This window comes from Micropterus dolomieu, linkage group LG11 (genome assembly GCF_021292245.1).
Source record: "Micropterus dolomieu isolate WLL.071019.BEF.003 ecotype Adirondacks linkage group LG11, ASM2129224v1, whole genome shotgun sequence".
Taxonomy (NCBI): domain Eukaryota; kingdom Metazoa; phylum Chordata; class Actinopteri; order Centrarchiformes; family Centrarchidae; genus Micropterus; species Micropterus dolomieu.
In genome coordinates, this window is record NC_060160.1 from 19334868 (window position 1) to 19357370 (window position 22503).

The 22503-nt window shown below is 39.9% G+C and overlaps 4 protein-coding genes across 7 annotated transcripts in view; all 4 read right to left on the reverse strand.

Moving 5' to 3' along the window:
• The window catches only part of ccdc28b (coiled-coil domain containing 28B), a 7715-nt gene extending 4158 nt beyond the window's left edge, over positions 1–3557 (reverse strand). The window contains exons 1-2 of the mRNA XM_046062395.1: positions 3355–3557; positions 1756–2182 (exon numbers count right to left, since the gene is read on the reverse strand). Coding sequence (XP_045918351.1) covers positions 1756–1991 — 236 coding nt within the window. The 5' untranslated portion in view covers positions 1992–2182; positions 3355–3557. The remainder of the gene's footprint in view (positions 1–1755; positions 2183–3354) is intronic.
• Positions 3558–4338: 781 nt separating this feature from the next.
• On the reverse strand, positions 4339–8120 carry tmem39b (transmembrane protein 39B). 2 transcript variants are annotated; one of them, XM_046062714.1, is made up of 9 exons: positions 7952–8120; positions 7051–7246; positions 6667–6886; positions 6363–6446; positions 6000–6154; positions 5320–5653; positions 5020–5207; positions 4807–4927; positions 4339–4709 (listed from the first exon to the last, which is right to left on the reverse strand). In XM_046062714.1, exons 2-9 carry the CDS (start codon positions 7179–7181, stop codon positions 4476–4478), a joined length of 1467 nt encoding a protein of 488 aa, XP_045918670.1. In that variant the 5' UTR covers positions 7182–7246; positions 7952–8120; the 3' UTR covers positions 4339–4475. The 2 variants fall into 2 exon arrangements, with proteins under 2 accessions (XP_045918670.1, XP_045918669.1); XM_046062713.1 differs by having other exon boundaries at positions 7051–7253.
• Positions 8121–9456: 1336 nt separating this feature from the next.
• Positions 9457–15034, reverse strand: khdrbs1a (KH domain containing, RNA binding, signal transduction associated 1a). Of its 3 annotated transcripts, XR_006827175.1 has the most exons (12): positions 14916–15034; positions 14615–14834; positions 13920–14047; positions 13302–13418; positions 13057–13203; positions 12789–12916; positions 12319–12589; positions 12137–12213; positions 11990–12051; positions 11687–11861; positions 9831–9890; positions 9457–9749 (listed from the first exon to the last, which is right to left on the reverse strand). XR_006827175.1 is itself a non-coding variant. In XM_046062946.1 (9 exons), the coding sequence occupies exons 1-9, from the start codon at positions 14775–14777 to the stop codon at positions 11752–11754; spliced, it is 1203 nt and encodes a 400-aa protein (XP_045918902.1). In that variant the 5' UTR covers positions 14778–15006; the 3' UTR covers positions 10626–11751. The 3 variants fall into 3 exon arrangements, 1 of the variants encoding a protein (XP_045918902.1); XR_006827174.1 differs by having other exon boundaries at positions 14615–15006; XM_046062946.1 differs by lacking the exons at positions 9457–9749; positions 9831–9890 and having other exon boundaries at positions 10626–11861; positions 14615–15006.
• Positions 15035–15611: 577 nt separating this feature from the next.
• Positions 15612–21546, reverse strand: zbtb8os (zinc finger and BTB domain containing 8 opposite strand). Its single transcript, XM_046063458.1, has 7 exons — positions 21283–21546; positions 20991–21015; positions 20768–20889; positions 20565–20647; positions 19784–19836; positions 16928–16964; positions 15612–16778 (listed from the first exon to the last, which is right to left on the reverse strand). The coding sequence occupies exons 1-7, from the start codon at positions 21362–21364 to the stop codon at positions 16692–16694; spliced, it is 489 nt and encodes a 162-aa protein (XP_045919414.1). The 5' UTR covers positions 21365–21546; the 3' UTR covers positions 15612–16691.
• Between the last annotated feature and the right edge of the window lie 957 nt (positions 21547–22503).

Consider the following 22503-nt stretch of genomic DNA (forward strand, 5'->3'; position numbering starts at 1 on the left):
GTCATTGGGTCTCAGCAGATGGCAAATCAAATACTGCCATCTGCTGGTTCCCTAGTAAATCACATTAAGCCTGTGGCAAAGAACCTTGGTGTTTGGTTTGATAGTAATTTAAATTTCGAGCAGCACACCACAAAGCTTGTTCAATCATGTTTTTATCAACTTAGAAATATAGCTAAAATTCGATCTATGTTAACTTTTAAGGACACCGAGACCATTTTACACGCCTTCATCTCATCACGCCTGGATTATTGCAACAGCCTTTTCACCTGTTTAACCCAAAAATCTATTGATCGACTCCAGACTGTCCAGAACTCAGCTGCCAGGCTTTTAACCAGAACAAAGAAATATGACCACATTACTCCTATTTTAGCTTCATTACACTGGCTCCCAGTATGTTTTAGAATTGACTTTAAAATTCTATTGATCACTTTTAAAGCTCTTCATGGTCTCTCGCCTTGTTATATTTCTGACCTTTTAGTCCCATACGCACCAGTACGTACCTTGAGATCCTCGGGCAGAGGTCTGTTGTCTGTTCCAGAGTCTCGACTGAAAACTAAAGGGGACAGAGCGTTTGCTGTCAGGGCCCCGAGGCTCTGGAACAGCCTGCCCGAGGAAATCAGGTCGGCTGAGTCGGTGAACTCTTTTTTAAGTCCCTTCTTAAAACATACTTTTATAGGAGAGCTTTTCCCGATCTTATTTGACTTATCTTATTTTATCCCTTTTATTTTATTTTACTAATTTTATATTAAATTTTCATGCTCTTATCTTTTTTGTATTATTCTTTACACTTGTTAAAGCACTTTGTAACTTGTTTTTGAAAAGTGCTCTACAAATAAGGATTATTATTATTATTATTATTATTAAAGTAAGACTGTGTAGCTTTTTTAGGGAAAAAAGAATATCAATCTTCCTCTTACAAATGAAAAGTTCATAAGCACTAAAAGCAACCCATGCTCAACACACTAAGGGGTTTTGCTGATGCAACCTTACTTGATCTGGTATGACCTGTTGCTTATGGAGGCTAATGTTTACGTAAATATTACTGTATACAGACATTACTGTTAGAGTTTGCTGACATTATGACTATTAGCAATTTAGCTAAATGCTGAACAGTAGTTTTGCATTCACTATTAACCAATAAATGTTCAGAAAGACTTACACAGTCCCCCTTTACAATATTCTGATGTAATATATCGTATATATTATCAAACTTGACTTCGCTATATTTTTAAATATCAGTGCAAAGTGATGAATGCAGTCTCATTCCAAAACAAGCCATTTTCAAGATTATTTACTCTTTTTTTTTTTACTATACTCAGATGTAGCTGTGGTGGAGATACTGCACACTGTACGTGATCTCACATTATCTCATTTAGCCAGTTATCTGTGTGCAATGGTCAATTCAGTTTGGATAAGGTTGCCAAAGAGTATGGGCCACAATGACTAAGATAAACACAGCGATGAGAAAATCAAATCAAGCTGGACTTCCACAAGATCAGCATAAAGATAAGATAAAATGTTCCTTTCTTAATCACCATCATTATCATCATACGTCACTCCAGCCAGACGTTAGGGACTGTCTTAGGAGACAGAACCTCTGGTCCAGCTGATTTGTGTTGTAGTACTTCTCTGTTTATTGTCTTTTGTTAAATAAATTCTTCAAAGACAACGGTTTGTTGTAACTCGAGTATTTGCTCAGACCCTCACCAGGAATATAATTTCCACGACAATTTTGGCCACAGCTGAGACACAAACCTGGTGGTCTTTGGTGGAGCTAAGACAGCTGTGAACACTTCTTTTGGCTGTCCTGGTGCTCCCACGGACCGCTTAAACTTGCCTCTGTTCTTGGGGGAGGGGGGCTGTGGCAGGCCGAGAGAGAAGGTGGCACTTTTGCTGGCAGGCAGGACAGAGAGTTTGCGGGGGTTGATGGGGGGAGGAGGGGGCTGGGGGAGAGACACCTTTGGGCTCCGCTTCTTGCGTTTGTCTTCCATTATTAAACTTTTTTATTGAATTTTTGAAGTGAAACACTCTGGGGTGAGATGCCTGGCTTGTGTTCAGGACGTCCTGATAACAACAAAGGTAGGAAGTTCAGAAGCAGCAGCCTTCCCCTCCCTGAGGAAGGAGCTATGTGGAGGATCCTGACCGTGCCAAAAATCAGTACTGCGGCTCAGAAATCTCCACTCTGCAAAAAATGAAGGGATGCTTTCATTACTTTAACAGCATCCATACATAATTGCAAAACAATATATCTGTCACAGAAAAATGCCACTGAAGTGCTACTACAGTTTAATATTAAGTGACAGTGAGGAAGATTATTCCACTGATATACCCAGATGGGATTGTATTCAGGCAAAAGCTTTTAATGGAAAGCTATTTTCTAGTTTTTTCCCCATAATGCTTTCATGGTGTAAAAAGTGGGAGTGAAACAACAGCCTAGAAAGATATTTCTAGACCTGCCTCAAATTGGATATGACTTTAGAGAATATTACTGTTTGATGACACTTTCCAGCAGCCAAACAAACTGTAGCAGTAGACTTTGCTTTTACCTTTTTACTACATGAATGACTGAAATTCACAGACAGACAATTGATTGAACTGCTGCACCAATATGCAGAACATGAGTCCAAATGTATGTTATACAAATGGAGCAAATGTACATAGCTTTCAGACAAATGGCTGAAGGAGAAAATCAATATACTGCATTATTATTGAGCCTTCTCTATGGTAGGATAGTGAAGTTCAAAGGCCTTATCCATTTACACTCTGTGACCAGAATATTACCCCTTTACAGTATGAAGCAATTATCCAATAAAAGACAATGTCCCTGCAAAACACTTAAATATTCTTATACTAAAAAGGTAAAATTAAAGAACTTGTATTGAATTGCATTTGTTTCTCCTTTGCTGTTCACTTATATTCATATAGTATTAATATTCATATTAGGCTCTTGCGGTGACATCAGAACCTTCACCCTATCACAGCAGTAGAGTGGCTCTTTATTATTATATTAACAGGCCAAGTGAGTGCATTAATGTCATTATGATCTCGGCACTGAGCCTAAATAACTCTTAATCCCATTACAATGGCTAAAATCACTGTTGTAATAGATGCTGTCTCCAAAACACTGCGCCAGCCTCCGTGCCAAGTAGAATCCAAAGATGGCCACTATAGACATACACAACAGCAACTTTATACGCTGAAATCCTTCTTTACTTGGACTCTATCGATAATGTAGAAAAGCTGATGAAAAAGCGATGTGCTAATGTCAGTCTGTTACACCGTGTTGTTAAATTCAGTGTGAGAGAAGACGTGTAGACGGATTTATCGTCTACGAATGACACAAATAAGACTTACCGAATCAATTACGCACCGGAGAGCAGACCGGCTGGGCACAGCGTCACATATCTCCGCCTGCCACTTATAACGATTAAGTACACTTCATATAAATGCGACTTTATAAACAGCGATGGTGTTGAATTATCCCTGCAGGGGAAGCAGCAGTGTAAATTGCAGAGGAAATGCAAAGCGCGGCATCGATGCGCTCGGTTCGTGCGGAGCTGCTGTCTTTATCCTTCTTAAAGGGCCAGCCCACCCCGCTGTGCGCCAGGAGAATGCTGCCGCCTGCCACTCAGGTGCACTGTGTGTACTGCACACTGATCAGCTGATGTACTAACATCCCAATTTATAGTTCTCTATCTTTCGCTGACATCTTGACCATCAGTACCAGTTTTGTTGTTGTAAACAAGCTTTCCTTGTAACTTTACACACTAAGACCTAAACTGTGTTGTCTTCTGTCGAGTCAATTTGATTTATATAGTCCCAAATCACAAATTTCCCCCAAAGGGCGTTACTATCTGTACAATATAGAAAAAACTCGTGCAAAAAAAGACTTCAATGTGCAAAAAAGAAACTCCAATCAGAAGGATCTCACTTCTTCTGTGGTTATGCATAAAGCTTTCCAAAGACAATATAACTCTGCTTCTTGAACTGCAGCACTTTCTCTGCTCTATTTGTCTTTCTTATAGTTTTCTACCTACTAAGTTTATTGTTTCTACCTATTAAGTTTATATACCTACTAGTTTACTATGCACCAAAACACCAAAGACAATTCCTTGTACTGTATGTGCAAACCTACTTGGCAATAAAGCTGATTCTGAAAAACCCATTAAATATTGTAATCCATAAATTGTAAATCAACTAGTTCCCAGCATTAGTCCACCTTGTCAACTGAAATATTTACACCTGTCTGCTCATTAATTGTTTAATTTGTGAAACACAGAGGCCTCTTGTGGTCAGAATAGAAAACATATTGTAGGGTCAAATAAAACTAAACAAACCTTTAAAGTAATACAAAAATATTCATTTTTATTATGGCAGATCAGAACAAAAATGTGACACAAATTGTAGAAAAAATACAGAGCTCTTAGGCATGTTTGTGTTCTTTCTAAGCAAATGCGACCAATAATAACGCAAGTCTAACTGACTTTCTGGTCTGACGAGCTGTTCGAGTACGAGTATGCCTTTCCTAAGACTATTCTGTCTCTGAGAAGCTTGAAGAAGGCGTAGTAGTTGCTGAAGAGAATCAGAGCCAGCGATATCGTCTGATGCCACTTTTCTGAACATATCAATGAGTAGAGCTGGTAGAATATCATGGCACCTTCCAGGATGATGAGTATGTTCAATATTCGTAAAGGCTTGTTGAAAAAGAACTAGGGTAGGGAAAGAAACAGGATGCAGTCAGTCATTAAATAAAAATCAGTTAAGGCTCTCTGAAATATCACGAACTGCTCATTTAGGAATACTCACATAGAAGCGATAATGGGACACATCTGATGGAACTGCAACATTGTAGTGACCCATGGCCTTGTAGACGTTTTTATTGTGTTTTACCAGGACTCCCTGTGGCCACATGTACTCTTCTGTCCATCTACGCAAAAAAGAGACAGCAGAGATTTAAATTTGACTCAGTTTAGTCTAAAAGGACCTAAAGCCTAGTAATAAACTGCTCACAGTACATACATGTGCTGAAGAACATTGGAGCAGAGGGAGGGGTCTACTTTCTGCCAGCAGCCCAGGTGAGCTGCAGCTTTGTGAAGCAGGTCACAGTATCGAGGTGGCAACAAGTGTCTCATGAGGATGACTGACGTGCTGACTGACACCAGGATGAAGAGCTCACAAGACCAGCGCTTGTCTACATACTGTGTACTCTGAGGGAATAACATACAGGCAGGTGGGAAAAAAGTGTTAATAAAGCATCTTAAATGAGTTAACATTTAAAATGTTACATTTAAGACTTAAAGAAGTCCAACAGTTTCCTACCTTGACAAACCAGACAGGTACAAAAGCCACATAGTAAGCACTGAGCATCGAGCTGACCAGCACCTCCTTCATCCTCCAGTTGAAATCCATCTTTAGGTACTCCACCTCCTTGCGGATGAGATCCGGGGAGAGGCAGCATGCATGAGTTGGCATGGCCTGGACGCCATAAAGCTGGCTGGTGTGCTGCTTCCATGTCTCTTTCAGCACTGTTAAGTAGTCCCTGCCCCGCCCCACGCTGCCCACCTCCTTGGAGCCGATGCTTGTAATGGGGGAGAGCGGACCTGCTCGCCTGAAGTCACAGTTCAGCCGGAAGAACGGAATATACATTCCAAATCTGCGGAAAAATAACAGCTACAATTCACTTTTACAATACCTAAATCCCTGCTTCAACACTGCCCGGTGAGATAGGGCAAATATTATATATAATATAAATATTGTTACACTGAAAACATATGTTTGTGACACAACAGCTTGCACTGATGTTAACCCCCCCCCCAAAAAACACAGCTCCAAAATGAAGGTTGACAGTGACAGTGCAGATAGTTTCAAACTGCCAGACATTATGCTCAAGACACAACAAAAGGTACACAGAGGTAGCAAACATGACTTGGATGATCACTCACCATTCAAATCTTTTCATTCACACCACTTTTAACCTTTTTTTCCCTGTGAATACTTACGGGTAGCAGAGGAAGAGCAGGCTGAGGACAGAATAGGTTCTGAAGAGGTAAATGAGGGAGCGACACAGGCTCCAGCCTGTCAGCGTGAGCACAGCGAACCGAGCCATCACTAGAAAGATGGAGTGAGGGAAGGATAGTTTCCCACTCTGTGACGCCTGGGGGAGAGAGGAGGAGGGAGACATAATAGTCAAATACAGTAATACAATTTTGTCAGTACACCTTTATTTAGCACAGAAACACGTTTAAGGATGTAAAAGAAAAACAAAAGAAAACTTGCATCAATTACAACATACTATTTTATATTTGAATGTTTAAAGAAACAGGTCAGGGATAAAAGGCTAAAGCCAAAAGTACAATTCTTACCTCTTTAACAATTGCTGCAATTAACCTCCTTGCCAGTATGATGACAGTGAACACCAGCATGTTATAATCAATAAGGTGAAAGTTCTGAAAGTAATAAGATTGATTCAGGATTATTGCTCTCACCACACCCACTCACATTATTTTGTCAACATAAATAAGCACAGCCCTACAGTACCAGTGTACGCTACCAGCTAAATAAGTACATTTCAAACCAATAGGGATGCAGTGATCTGCGGCAGCCCACACTCTAAAAACACAACTGCTGAATATAATACCCGATAACCATAACAAACATGTTACTCACCAGAGATGTGTGTGAGGGAGGGTGTGACGGGGGGTACCACCACACAGTCTTGTAGATGTTGACATAATGGACAAAGAGGGCAATGAGGTGGCAGAAGAAAAGATGGAGCTCAAACAGCACGTTACGATCCACCGATAACTCGGGGATCTTACAGTGCTTCAGAGGAACCACCGTTTGCGCAGCCAGTGGGGGGCTGGACATGCACGTTCCCGAACCATTCCTGCAGACCAAAAAAACAAAGCTTTTTATTATGATGTATATTATTCTTTTATTATGTCATAGTGCATTCCTGAACCCAAATGGGAAGAAATCCTTTGTGACTCTCAGGCTGCACTTATTTATTCTTACAGTGTGTGTTTAGCAGCAGCATATTGGAGCTCCTACCTTGTACGAGATCGCACCCCTGTGACTGGGGAGCTGGTTGAGTGGTTGCCATTGCTGACCGAGCCTGGTTCACTGCTTAGTGGAGGTCTGCAGTACGTGGTACGGTTAGCCCCTCTCCTTCCACCAGCCATTGCAGACACACCCACGGCACACGTCTCCCAGCCCTGTGTCTAGCTTTATGATTTCTCTCCTTGTTCTTGTACCTGTTTACAAAAACAGAGCAGGTCATTAGGAAGGCTGGACTTGGAATATCTAACAAATATGTAATAATATGTCTTGAGTAATGGGTGTAAATTATTTCACTGAGTATGCGATATGTATCACGCTGGATAGAATTTACTAGCACAGCATCAGCCAGCAGTTAGTAAAGCAATTTACGCTATATTTTGGTTTGTGATTAGATTAGACACAGAGCTGATGAAAGGAGTGGTGCACAGTCATAACAAATAACAACAACAACAAAAACAAATACATCTTTTCAATCTTAAGATTTTTTTGCCAGTCAAAGCACCTGCACGGCCAGCTACATCAAATGCTCTGCAACAAAAAAATCACCTCATAAATATGCATCACAAACAGCAAGCTTTTAAAGAAGTTTGCTTTAGCTGCATAGCATCCCTCAATACGGTGCAAGTTTTGCGGAAGCTGACATAACTAGCTAGCTTAGTTGCTACTTCATTTGCTCTCTTCCTGAGTCAAATAGCTCACGAGCCATTTCTATATGGGACATGAGGCAGACGGCGAAAACAACGTGGACAATGTGCCACGGACTCCAGTGTGTCCGCCAAGACCACGCTTGATTAAATACAAAGATTGAGGCCTAGGCTAACAGTATCTCTGACCAGCTAGCTAGCTTCTAACCACCCTATCATACAGGCTAGACAAGAAAATGTAAGCTTACCAGTGGCAATGTCTGTTGCCTGTGCTAGATGCTGCTCTGGTGCATTGATAAGAAGTTAAACGCAATACATGTTCACAATGTTTATTGGAATACTGGCGTGTTTTTCTTTGAAATCAGCAAAGACAGTCATTGTTGATGTGAAAGTAAGCCGCTGATAGATGGGGGCGCGGATATGTTACCGACCTGTGGGAGGAGAGTCACTTAAAGGGACATCCCGCCGATTTTCACACAGCCACAACAGGGAAGGGAAAGCCATTTGTTTTGATGATATATTTGCACATGTTTTTGGGATATTCCTTTGTAGAAGCACAGAAGATCGTAAAAGTGACCTTTTTTCCATACTGTTAGGTACAAATCTGAGGTACTTCTTCTATTCCACTACATCTCAAGAGGGATATATTATACTTTTTACTCCACTACAATTATCTGACAGCTTTAGTTACTAGTGACTTTACAAATTAAGATTTGCGTACACAAAACATCCCAAGAGCTAATACATATAGCTTTTATATTATCAAAAACATTTCATGGTTCCAGCTTCCAGTGACCCTGTACGCAGGATAAGCGGTTGACGACAGATGGATGGTTCCAGCTTCTCATGTGAATATTTGCTGCTTTCCATTTCAATTATTTTGAATTTTGTACTATTGGTTTGACAAAAACAAGCATTGTGAATGTCTTGCTTTGTCACAAGGGACATTTGAATTTAATAAAGTACGTTTTCCCGACTTTTCTTTCATAGGCTACTTTCAAAGCAGGACTTGAGTTTTATTTAATGTGGCTTTAATACTTTTTAAGTAAATGATCTGAATACTTCATCCCCCACGGCTGTTTACAATCATCAAAAAATGGCTTGCTGCGACATGTACAGTTTGTAGTGTATCACCCATTATTTTAAAGTGTATTATTGACAAACCTTTACTTATGATAGCTCACGTGGAATTTGGGAACTAAACTGAGAAAAGGTATGTGGAATCTAATATCACCATTGTTTTGGGCCACATTTAAAAGTGGAAATAAATAATTTGTTTTGCCAATATAAAAGGCACAGATGGGAATTTCATGGCCTCAGCCCTTCAGCTGACCCCCCAGCAGCAGACTGGCTCTCCAAACTACCACTGGCTCAGCTATTGTAGCTAAAATTCTGAACTGTATTCAGGGAGGTTCAGTATGCAGTGTATACACTTGGCATGGTCACACCACTCACCTCATTTCACAGTTCATCTTCATGGATCAGTTAATTTGACGTTGGGTGCACAGTTAATCTGCTTGTTCTGGGGTCTTCAAATGGCATACAGTTGAAAACAGGTCTACAGTATGTTGTCTTTGGCAAGTCTCACTTAGTGACAAACTTCTAGATAACATACAGTGTGTGTGTAGGACATGACTTAAATGTAATTTATCCTCATTAAAACCCAGTGCAGCCTTACATGTAGAGAATCATCCAGCTAAAATAGCAATGCACTTTCAAATCACATGTAAAAAGACATGTTACAGAATAAAACCACAATTTAGACAAATTTATTTTCAGTTTTTATATTAAAAAAGCAGTAAAAAAGGTCTTCAGTGTAAAAATACTGTAAATCTGGACACATTCACTAAAAACAGTTGTAAAAACTACAGCAATATTTCAGAAGAGCAGAGCATTTTGTCAGTGACGGTGAAAGCTTCCTCTACTTTTTTTTTTTTTTTTTTTATCTGTACATTTAAAAAAAAAGAAAAAAAAGAAAAAAAAAAGAAAAAAAGCAATCTGTCTGAGAGACACTGCAAGGCCTCTTTCCAGGGACTTTCAATGGACCTGTTAAAAGACAGAAAAGAATTTAATAATCTTGAGCAAAACTTAAGGCTAACACCTAACAGCAATTTCTTTTCAACTGACCATGAATGTCCGGTAAGATGGAGTTCAATGTGTCAACTGCACCTACACAGCTCTGACAACCTAAGAGGAGAAACAGAAATGAGAGCTTGGACACACTAGTGCCTACATGCACACAGTGGACAACACATGCAACACTAACTTTATACTACCAAAAAAACAATATATATTAAAAAAACAAAAAAAACAAACACAATCATGCAACTCAAGCTGAAGGGCTTTTGTCCACAAATGGGATGTTTTAACGCTTTGAGTGCAACTACTAATTTTCATTAATCTACAGAAATTATCAAGATGGAAATTGGTAAGTATTGAGTGAAATGAATGGACCATTGTTGGTTTTATTTGAGCAAGAGTTGCATCACAACCATTTCTGATTGTTTTGTACGGCTTATTTTGCTCTGAATAACTACAGATAGCATAATTTTGTACTTCAAATGTTTTTGATATGTTTTGGATGACTTACATAACTTGATGTTTTGCACAGAAAAAACAAAAATCTAACAAATGAGTGTTGGGGTTAGTTTTACCTTCTTGTGGCGATCTTTAGGCTTTTAGAATCCTCTCCTCTGCGATTTTTTTCTTTTATAAAAACCAGCCAGCATGACTTTGCATCAAAGTCAAGTAAGATCCCTGCAAGCTTGATTTGAAATACTGTTGAAATTCAGTTATTTCAAGTGGCTGAAGATACATTGCTCTCGAGAGCTTGAATAGGTAGACTAACTAAGGGTTAATGACAATACATGTTCAAGCACTATATCATTCTCAAGTCAAACATGTATTTGGCAGCACATTACCTCAAGGAATGATGAGCTTTATTTGTTTTTGAAGGTGACATTACAAGTGTCATTTAGATAAGTTTTGAAGACAGACGAAGAGGATACGATCATTGTCAAAAACACTGTTTTGTTTTTTTTCTTCCCAGGCTGATGTGTATACATACAACTTATTCAGCGTTGTTGATAAACCACGGAGGACCACTTTCACAAACTGAAGGCATTCCTTTGGTACAACAAAGGCAAAATACCATGTTTAGATTGATTAAAAAGAAACTAGAAACTTTATTGAAACACGCACTGCAGAAAAACATTTTGGGATATATTTAGTATCCTATTTAGCCAAAAGGTACACAAGCATTTTGGAGACGTCACGGCTTAAAGCATACACAGTTGTCCTAAGGTTATGTACAAAATATTGAGTTGGCTGCAGCCTTTCTTTACACACAGTGAGGGTTAATCCTTCAAGCTTTACAAGAATTAGTCGCTCATCAGCGATGATTTTGCAAGTAATAGTACGACAAATCATAATATACCAATTGTAAAGAGTGGTAAAATAGAAGCATTGTTCTTTGTCAAATGGATTTCAATATTATTTTAGGAGACTCCAACGTTACACAAGAGTAGATTTGTATTGTGGTATAAACAAATTAGGAGACTTTTGTTTTTAATCAAAACAGTTCGGGGCGTGTTTGAGTTTTCCACTTAATCTATTCTAGTTATCGTAAAGTAACAGTGAGGCATTATGAATAATTTTTGTCCAGTCATGAAGGACTTTTTAAAAAAAAGCAGACTACTTAAGAGTTTAGCGCCACAATCACATTTTGTTCAGGAACAATTAACTGAAACGATAACCATCAAATATCACTAAAATGTCACTTGTGTTCCTTTGCTAGGTTTATGTCACTAGGACCTCATCTGCCAACTACAAAACTGAAATTAACATTAAAATGGAAACAGGTAAACAATGAAAAACCTTGTGTTTCTCCTCTGGCACTCTGATACAACAAAACATCCGAGATTTAAAAAAAAAACAAAAAAAAAAAAAAAAAAAAAAAAGGGAGCAAACGAGAGGGAAATTACTTTTGAAAAGTTCAGAGAGTTACAATCTGAGACAGTTGCCAAAGCAACTCTCTACCAGTAGCCGTTCAGTATCTTCCATATGGATGCTCTCTATACGATCCCTTTGACTGCCTGGCCATTGGGGCTTTGCCTCCAGCCCCAGAGTTGGACCATGAGTTGTCCCAATCATCTTGAGCTATAAGGACAGAAGAGAGAAAAACAAAGGAACGAAACATGAGTCAACATGCCCAGTGCTCCACAAGGGTTCTCAGTCAGTGTGGGCTACATGGCAAAACCAAACGGATGTCACTTTTTTAGTCTTACCATAAGGCTCATATGATGTTTCCTGGGCCTCTCCGTGTCCATAGTCATAATATTCAGTATCCCTGAGGGAAGTAAAGAAGTGTTCATTTTAAATAGTCACGATTAAAATGGGTAGGTGTCAAAAAAAAACATTTTTTTTTTACTTACGCAGGTGCAGGTTGCTGACTATAATAACTATCATATCCCTCATAGGCAGGCTCTGCATAGGATTCTTCATATTGAGGCTAGAAGGGAGAAAAGCCAAGTTAGACAACTACTGTGACAAGAGATCCCTACTGTTTATTAAGAGACCATTCATGTGAAAAGAAACCAGGATTTAAGGAACTTACATAGTCCTCATAGGCATCAGCTTTGGGCTGTGACGCTGAAGGAGGACCCTGGTGTTGCTGGTGGGACATGGCTGAAGAGGGGAGCATCCTTGGAGCACCTGCTGCAGGGGGTCTGGAGCGGGGAGCAGAGCCTCCTCTACTAGGAGCAGAAGGCAGTCCACCCCTACCAGATGGTGCACCTCTAGGAGCATTACCCCGTCCTAATCCTCCGCCCCGTGGAGCGCCACCACGCATTGCTCCTCGAGGTCCCCCACGAGGCATTCCCCTCCCCCTGTTGAAAGTTAGCCATGTTGTAAAATGTTATGAGAAAACTTTCAAGAAATGGCAAAACATGAGACTAAAGCATGATACCACAGGTGCATAATGCTACATGGCTCCAGTGAGGATTCACTTGCAAATAGTTAACATGCAAAGAGGATGCTACAATGGGCTGTGGCCTAAGTCAGTGTTATTATAAATCATGCTCCTACCTTGGACCTCCAGCACCAGGTGGTCCACCTCTGCCCCTTCCTAGGTGACCACCTCGCCCTCTGCCTGAACCATCCTGGGATCCATTCAGGAAGTGGGGATCCATGTACGCGTCATGCTCACCAGGTTCCTACAGACGAGACAAAAATCAGTCAAGTGTGCATAGCCAGAGAAGAAATAGCTTGCATATGTTTGAAATGCAAGTGTTAAGTTTTGAGTGTACAAAATGTTTCTTTAAACAGGCTTTAAGAGATTGTTTCGGACACATACCGGGATTAGGAACTTCTTGACCTCCTCCATGGCATGAGCCATGCGCAGATAGGCTTCTGGTATGGGTGCCATCACCTCAATGAACACATGCAGCTCCATAGACAGGTGAGCGTATTTGGCCTCACCGCCCTTCCTCAGCTCTTCCTCCTTGTAAACATGTTGAATGTTAATGATAAACAAGGCATCCGGATAACACAGCATTTACATCCTTTGAAGAGGGCAGCTAGGAAAATGTCACCATATACCTTATTCTTGTCCCTCATGGACCCTTTCCCCAGAACTGAGATCTTTGCACCGGTCTCTTCCTGGAGTCTCTTGATTGTGCTGCCCTGAGGTCCCAGAAGCTTACCAACAAAGTTGACCTGTAGGGAATATTTTAGCAAAATTAAAGCGTTGTATTACAGAAAAGAAGCAGATTGTAGGTAAATATAACTGCAGGTTTAAATAAAATAATTGGATTTGAAATCAGGCAGTAAGAATCACATTCGGCCCAACAATGTCTTAGCACTACAGTAGTTGCTACAGCCCCCTCCTCTTCACACAGAGACTGCATTTTCAGACTACTGCAAAATTGTTCACGCAGAAACAAGCTCAATAGGGCATTGTGTGCTCAACTGGATAAATCATGGGACAGCAAAGCTGAGGGGAAGGGGGTGTCAATCAGATACAGTATTGTCAGACATGTAACAAAATTTTATGTTTAACTTCGGTGTGAAGATTTTAGGTCCCACTGGGCCCCATTTTAGGAGTCACCAAATGGCTTACTCAGCCGACTGATCAAATCGGCATGGGTAGCCAAGCCCCATGGAGACAACAGGCAGTGGCCATGCACTGAACGAGTAAAATAAGAGGGAAACACTTACTCTAGGGTACTGTTTAGTAGGAATGAGTACTCGCTCTTTGAGTTTGAGATTCTTGGTAGCAAACAGATCCAGGTAGGTTTCCTTCTCTGGCTCTTTCTTGGTCTCACCTTTCTGGATCCTCTCAATTTCTGCAAGCAAGAAAAAGGTTTAAGCACATCATATTCACAGATGCAGTGACCAATGCAGTCACAGTTACATAGAAATGTATTTGCAACGTTAGCCATATTAGGCCACATATCCTTTATCTTGTAGCAGCATGCCCCCCACGAAAAACAGTATCTATATATTATAACGTTAATGCTCTTAATATCGAGTTTTTGGGCAAATTCAAATATCAAAAGGAGGTACCATGTAAGTGAACGTCCCTTGCAAAAATGAGTCCTACTCGATGAGGCGAACTAAAGCTCAGCGAACTTCAGTATTCGCATCAGATTAAATAAAATTCTTGCATAAATTACATAAACATATTTAAACATATCAAATCTACTTCCTTTTTAATTAAATAAACCCCAATTCAGTCATTCGAGAGGGTTTGACCCACACCGCCAACAAACACGTGTTTCATGCACCATTGTTCAGGCCTCTGTACGCCAGACCAGTCGAAGAAAAGAAAAGAAAAGATACTAGGGCCCAGCGCCATGCTACCTTTAGCTAGTCTGTGTTAGCCTCGATGAGATATCGTACAAGCACATTACCTGCAGAAATAAGTTTCATGGCGTGCGTGAACGATGAATCCAAGCTGTCTTTTTCAGCCAGGAGCTCCGGGAGGTATTTAGTGTCTTCCATTTTGATTTTCTTCTGTGCTGGGCTCGACTCTACGGCAGACTCAGATTTGCTGTTAGCATCCGCTTGGCTCATAATGCACTAGGACGAGCAGATTAACGAACGAAGCCTTGCTAGGTTCGTTATCTTCGCCTGAAATAAGACAAAGTACTAAGTAAACAACGGCAAGCTCCGACTGGTGCGCGATCAACGATTAAGCTGCAAAGCCCCCACCGGTATCTCTCTGTGGCAAGTCGTCTCACTCTCTTCTTCAAAGGACAAAGGAAGAATGGCGCAGCTGCATTTGAGTGTGGAGGGAGGAAGAAGCACGGGAGAAGACAATGACGTCACAGACAGACAGAGTGCACCATGGTAAATCCCCTTCATTTTGATTAAAAACCGATGTTAGAGACACTGGGTACAGTTTTTTTTGGGGGGGGGGGCTTATCTTATTAGGAAAGAGAAAGGAGTTCATTTAAACCAGGTAACGTTAATGGTCGTCTTAAGACGACAGTAAATATTCTGTTAACATGGCAAATTTCCGGCTAAACGATAAAACAGTTCTAAAAATTGATGCTGATTATCTGTCGATGAAAATAATCAGTCTATTAATTTCAGCTCTTATAAATAATATTAATTAAAAATAAGTACTTACTGTGAAGAAATATAGCTTGTATGCATTATCATCCCTGACATATTCAATAATAAATCAAATAAAATTTTTGTCCTATCATAAACAGACTGTTGTATAGGAGTCAGTTTTTATGTTTATGCTTGGGTTTAGGAAGAAATTCTTATAAACTGGGCCTGGATGAAAACACACATTTAACTGATTTTAGGGGCATTTACTAAACTCTAAAATAATGTATAACTGTTACACTATATCAGATAACAATTTGCGGCACAAAAATTTGTGATCCTTGTACAGGGTCAGTTGAAACAATGGGATGATTTTTTAATTATGAAATATAGAAAAGCAAGCAAATCACACATTTGAGAGGGTGTAACCAGCAAATGTTTGTTTTGGGAAACAAACAAATTGACAAATTGTTATCTTTTAATTTTCTATCAATCACCTCATCAATAAAGCTATTGTTTAACTAGTAAAAACACTGTTGGCATCAAGCCAACATTTTACACAGAAAACGCCCTGTCATTCTTCCATACAGTCTTTGATGTTGATTCATTGGAAGCCTTCCTTTAAGATTATATATTCTCACATTTCAATCCTTTGAACAGACCTAAACAGAGCATTAGTAAAGTACGCTCAAGTAGAAATCAACAAATAAGTATTAGATGACTTAACTGGATGTCTGTGCGTTGAACAATCAGTATTATTAACAATAATGCATACATTTATTTTTTGTTGTTGTTTGCTGTGTAATTCTAAATTTGGAGCTCCCATTTACTGCTCTGTCCTCTCCAATGACTAAACATCCACAAAACTTTCAAAAGTAAGATTTTACTTAGAGCACCAGTAATCATTTAATCAATCCCAAAGCAGAAAAATAAACATGTGTTGATTGATACAATGATTAATAAAAAACATCAACATTTCTGGTGATAAATAATAAAAATTTGCAATAGCAATTAAAGTAAAACTGGATTGACAAATGTGTTAAAAACCATTATACATCATTCTAAATCAGTTTTACTTTTCAATGATTTAACAGTTCTATCACATCCATGAAGCATATTTCCCTACATATTCTTACCATTCTCGAAAGTCTCACTTTTATTGAGGTTTTTGTGATTTCTGAAATAATGCAGCTCATTAACTACCAATGTCATAACAAATCTATAATCTGTCAAACAGTTTTTCCACTGTAATGTGTGCATCCACAATCACAAGAAATGGTTCCATTAGTAAATAGTTCACCCTACAAGTAGAAAACCAAATCAGTCACATCAATCGATACCCAGTGCCTTAGAGAAAGGGCCATTTAAATTGGCCATGTAGATATTCCAGTTCCATTGAACAAGGAGTGCAGTCCGCTTCTGGTGGTATCGTCAGATATCAATAATGGTAAATATCTCTGGTTTTTCTTTGTCGTGGATCTGCATTGCTGAGTATGTGATGGCTTTAACCTCAGTTCCCTGGATTTACAACAAAGGACATGGTGGAACAGGTTAAAGCCTTCTGTACTTTATTCCATAACTTTATTACATACAGAATTATATTCGGAACAATCTTACAGTAATATTCTTTAGTGGTATCTTCAAACAAGTTTCATTTATTGGCTTACCTGTGGATGCTTTGCCAGAGAGAATTCTTCACCCCAACTTTAATAAACGAAAGAAAAATAAGGAGAGATGAGCTTAAGGGAAATTAATACAATAGTTGTTGTCAGATAAGCCGAGTGCAATCAGTTTAGGAAAATACACAGTGCAAATATTTATAGTGTGCAACAGTATTTGAATATGCATAATGTACAAAGTATGGGGAATTGAGGAGATCAAGGAACTGTGATGGGTGACACATTGTCAGTCTGTGTAGCGGGGTGCAAGTGGCAGGTGGGAATGGTGGGACTGTGAGAGGGGTCTATGAGGTTTATGGCCTGAGGGGAAATAAATGTGGCGATGGCATTAAGTCCTAGTTTTTAGGGCTCTCATTCTCATTGTTTGCATCCTCTGCACATTGGCTTCTGGGTGTACAATCATTGGTGTAGAGTGAGTACAGCAGTGGAAAGAGCGCACAGCTCTGAGGGGTACCAGTGCTGAGGTATAGTTGTCTTGAAATGTGGTCACAGACTTTGGCAAAGTGTCTCCTGTTGGAAAGGTTATGAATCCACCGGCAGACAGGAGTGGAGTTCATAGCAGAGGCGTCAACTGTAGTACTATGAAGGTTTAGGTTTAAAATTTGTGCATGTCTGAAGTTCCAGCAGTACTGTTCCAGTTTGTTGTACAGCTGTTTGGCTGACTTTACTGGCTTTCTGAATGTCTCCTTTGCATTTTTCTAAGCCAATCGGTCACCACTCCTGTAGGCTTCTTCCATCGTGAATAAAAAGCTTCCTGAGCTCAGTCTGTGGAGTCCGTGCAGTCTCTTACTGTGCATTCAGACCAAATGCGAATTTAATCCACGTAACACTTTCCTCACGGGGGGCTTTATCACTGGACATCCCTGGAGTGTTCACACACAACGCGATAACACGAATAAACACAACTCGCCATTACTACAGCTGTGTGAACCCAAAGTAAACATTTTGCTGTGATTAAATAGCAACAAACGATCAAACTGATCGAACTGAAATAACTACAATATGATGCAGATTTGTTAAATATATGAATTCATGCTTTGTCAGGTCTGTCAGCAAGACAGCAGGACAACAACTTCTAAAATGTTTGTTTTCTGAATGGAGTTCGGCTCGATCAGGGCTATGCTATTCTAACTTGGTCACAATAAAATACAACGATAGCTGGAATAAAGTTACATACACGTTTTCTGAACTCATTAGGTAGTTCAACCTCCTCGCTTTCTTTTCTCCCAGCAATTTCTCCCTGTTTTGTCCGGTTTTTATATAAATATGTAGTGCCAAACAACGCTAACAACACTGGAACCGGATGTGCACAGAATCTAGCTGCTGAGAAGCTCGAGTGAAGATAAATCAACGTTGTAATCCCAAAAACTAAAGTAAAAATCTAATTTAATAAAAGCAGTTTACTCCGAGCTCCTCCCTTGAGCAAACGGCGTAGTTGTCAGAGCAAAATCCAGTCCGACCATGGGTGTTTATTTGTCCAAAAGCTGGAGCACTGCTCCCTGCTCCTCTAGCCCAAGTTTAGCAGCTCTCAGCTGGCCTGCAGATTTTCAATCGCCCGCTCTGCCTGGCCCTCTCCACACAACGCTGTGAAGCTGTCGGTGAGGTATTGACAATCTCAACGTTGATAGAATATCGTGACTCAGCGTCATGCAAATTTCTTTGCGTTGCCTTCGCGTCGCCGGCACCGCCCCCTTCGCGTTACTTCGCCCCGCCCGACAGGAAGTCGCGGCTCTACGTGTCTTTGCATTGACTTTGTATGTAAACTCACAGACCCGAACGCTCGCTTTGCTTTTGGTCTGAAAGCACCATTAGAGTCTCTCTGGCCTTAGGGGAACATATTTTCACAGTCCCCCCCCCCCAATGTGGATACCTTATGCTGCGTTCCAGGCAACCAGGAACTCGGAAATTCCCGACCTCCAACTCGAACTATTACCACGCAACGCCACCTGAAGTCGGATTTCCTACTTGTGAACTTGGAGAAAAAATATGTACCCCAACTTCGCGAGTAACAGCTGAATGACGTCACACAACAATGGCAGCGCCCATGGAAACACTCATTGTAAATTGATAAACAATAACCTAAAAGGCAACCAAGCATTTTTGCATGTATTTAATGTATAAATACTATCATATAGTAAAACCTGTTCTGCATGTAAATTGATGTAGAAATATGTTATTAGGTAGCTGGTTACAATAAAGAATCTCATAAAGTCATCTTCTCTGCATAAAAGTTTTTGTTAGAAATGCCAAAACATTTGAAAACAGTAGGAATTATATTCTACAACACTGACTGACTCTTGAGGATTACCAACTGATGTAGCACCATGTACATTGATGTAGAAATATTTTGCCAATGTTATTAGGTAGCTGATTAAAGTAGCCTAAAGAATCTCTGAAAGTCATCTTCTCTACCCAAAAGTTTTTCAGGAAAGTGTTAAAAATGCCCAGAAATGTGAAAACATTTGGAAATATAGCCTACAACTTGTGCTGACTTTTGAGGATTTCTAATTGATGTAGCTAGAAGGACACACAGTTAACAAGTAACCTATGGAGTAACAAGTAATTTATCGCTTGTTTTTAATAAAATGGCCATCCTTTTAATTAACACCAAGTGCACTGCTGAGGGTTTAACTGTACACATAAGTTTGTCATGATTAGCCATGTTTTTTGTTTACATTTGGCATCATGTACCACCATGCAACTGAAACGTTTTGAGGTCAGAAGTCGGATATTTCAGCTTGGAAATTTCCCAGTTCCGACCGGTTTGGAACGCGGCATTATATGCATCCTCGATGGTACTATAGCTGTGAAGAGATGTTCTAGTGAAGAGGTACCCAAACTTACCCAATGGAGCGGATCCTGAAGCGCATTCTGTCAACGTGCAAAACTTTGATCTCCTAGTGGATAGATATAACATAATTGTGTCAGGAGAATAACACAGGAAAAGAAATACTCAATTAATAAACATGATCTTAACATAGTGTTCCCATCAAACAAGAATCAAAATACATGTTATGCAAATGGACTCATTCAATAAGCAACTGTGGTACGAAGGAAGAAACTTAGTGAATTTCTGTAAGTCTAGGAAGGATAAATATCCCCAGACAGGAGGTATCCTTCAGATTTGGTGTTGGCATTGCATGTGCTCACACCATTCACACGTTGTATGCTGGCACTGTATCTCCTCAGCCGAGTCTCATTAAACCATGCTGTGTAAGCCTTCATTTCATCAGTCTCCAAGACTTCTTCATCACATATGAACCTAACTCACTTTATTTCCATAACAAGTGGCACATGTTATAATGTAAATCCCTTTCAGGACCACATGAGTCTAGAGATTATACCAGCATTCAGTAGGCAAAAGCAGAGAAACACCTGAACAGGTCGCAAGTCCGTTGTAGGACAAGCACATGGTGAGTTAACAGTCTCTACACTATCTGACTGGCATATCTTTGTACTATGGGACACCCATGTGGACAAGTGGATAACAGGCAAACTCCACCAAGAAAAAAACAGAGCCAACATAAAAGACTATGGTTCTACCATACAACCCCAGTCACCTACCCACCTAGATGTTTTTTAAAATTCCAGCACTCCATAAATGACGACCGACCAACACACTCACCCTGGGAACAAAAAAGAGGTCTGCGCTAAACTTGAACAACCAGTCATCTAGGAAGTGGAAAAGAAGGGACTCCATGTCTTCACCTTTTGAGAAGGGAAAAGTTTGCATAGAGTTTAGTTTCACTGATCTGGAACCATCAACGCTGATGTAAACAGAACAGAAACTGTTGAATGAGGCTTGTGTTGAACAGACTGTGCTCTCACCCTCTGATTCCACATCAACAGTATCAACCGGTTCCACTGTCTCTGTGTCCGTCATGTAGCCGAACATGCCCATGGCACACTGCTCGAAGGCTTCCTCCAGAGAGTCACCCCAGGAGTGAATTCTTGGGAGATGGAGCAGGAAATATGATAATGATGACTACTGAACAACAGAGAAACACAAGGACTGACAAATACTAGATGGAATATATTAAAACACACTCACTGTACATCCGCTGTATGATCCAAGTCTGTAATAGTAAAACACAAGGTGACATGATGAGCCAGGGCATGCTGTCAGACTAACTTGGATCAGCGGGGCAGATATGAGAATACTCTCTTCTATGAATGGCATGTCACTTAATTTAGATAAACTTTTTTATTTAATTAGAGCATAAGCATTACGTTAGCTATTAGTCAGCTGACGTTCGAGACGGTGAAAATATTTCAGATTACTGTTTTCACAGGTAACGTTAAAAGTAAACAAGCTAAGCTAGCTACATTATCTTCAGACTTACATTCATATTTCTTGATGACTGGTGGGTATTTTGACTTGATAGCTTTCTGCGCCTCTGTCAGTTCTAGCTGACGGGTGTCCATTGTAGCTGTGAGGTTGTTCAACGTTGAGAAATACTATCACATCTGATCTTTACCAAGTCGGTGTGTTACAACCACCCACCGTTCGCAAAGGAGACGGTTCACGTAAGAGTCATTTCCTCTATCTGTGACACGTGGGTTTCTGCCTCGCCCCTTAATAAAAACATGCGCCCATTTAGTAGCCTAGCTGTGGTCCTTGTCTTCTTCTTCTTCTTCTTCTTCTTCTTCTTCTGCTTTGGGTTTTTACGGTAGCTGGCATCCATTGAGTTGCATTACTGCCACCTTCCGGCTTTATTTACCCTTTACTTTCATTCATATTAAATCCGCCTATCTAATCCAGTCGCCCTCAGAAAACCAAATATCCATTCCCTACCCTCCACACTTTCTCCATACTCCAATAAACTTTTTACTGTATTATCTACCTGTCCTATTTTTTTTAACTGTGTTATCATTTCTTGTCTTTCCTCAGTAAATTTCCTGCATGTTGTAAGAATATGTTCTACTGTTTCAGCCTCCTGACATTGTTCACACTATTCTGTAGGATGTTTTCCTGTAATTAAAAGTGTGCTGTTAAGATTGCTATGCCCAATTCTCAGCCTGCTTATTATCACTTGCTCTTTCCTCTTTGCTCCCCTACTTCTTGATATACCTACTTTGCTTTGGATTTCGTGTAAATGTCTCCTTTTTATTGCATTATCCCAGCTCTGTTGCCATTGTTGATTTATACTTCTCCACACTATGCCTTTCCCCTCTGATTTTGATAATTTAATGTTGACTTCAACAGCTCCTTTTTTAACTGCTTCTTTTGCCACCTTATCTGCTTTCTCATTTCCCTGAACAGAAATATGACATTTTTCCCCTGCCTAGCTTCTCTTGAATTCATAAATAAGACTTCATACAGCAAGTCCAGGTGACTTCTAGCTGTACATGTCTTCATGCTTATAAGAGCTGATACAGAGTCACTACATATTAATATTTCCTTATCACTAATTTGTTCTGTCCATTCCAACGCTATAAATATGGCAAACAGTTTTAAACAGCATAGACTGTTTAAAAACAAGGGCAAGAAAAGTTATTTATGAATAGAGTGATGGGGGGGGGGGTGGTTATTACAAAAACATTAAATAAAGAGCACAAATTAG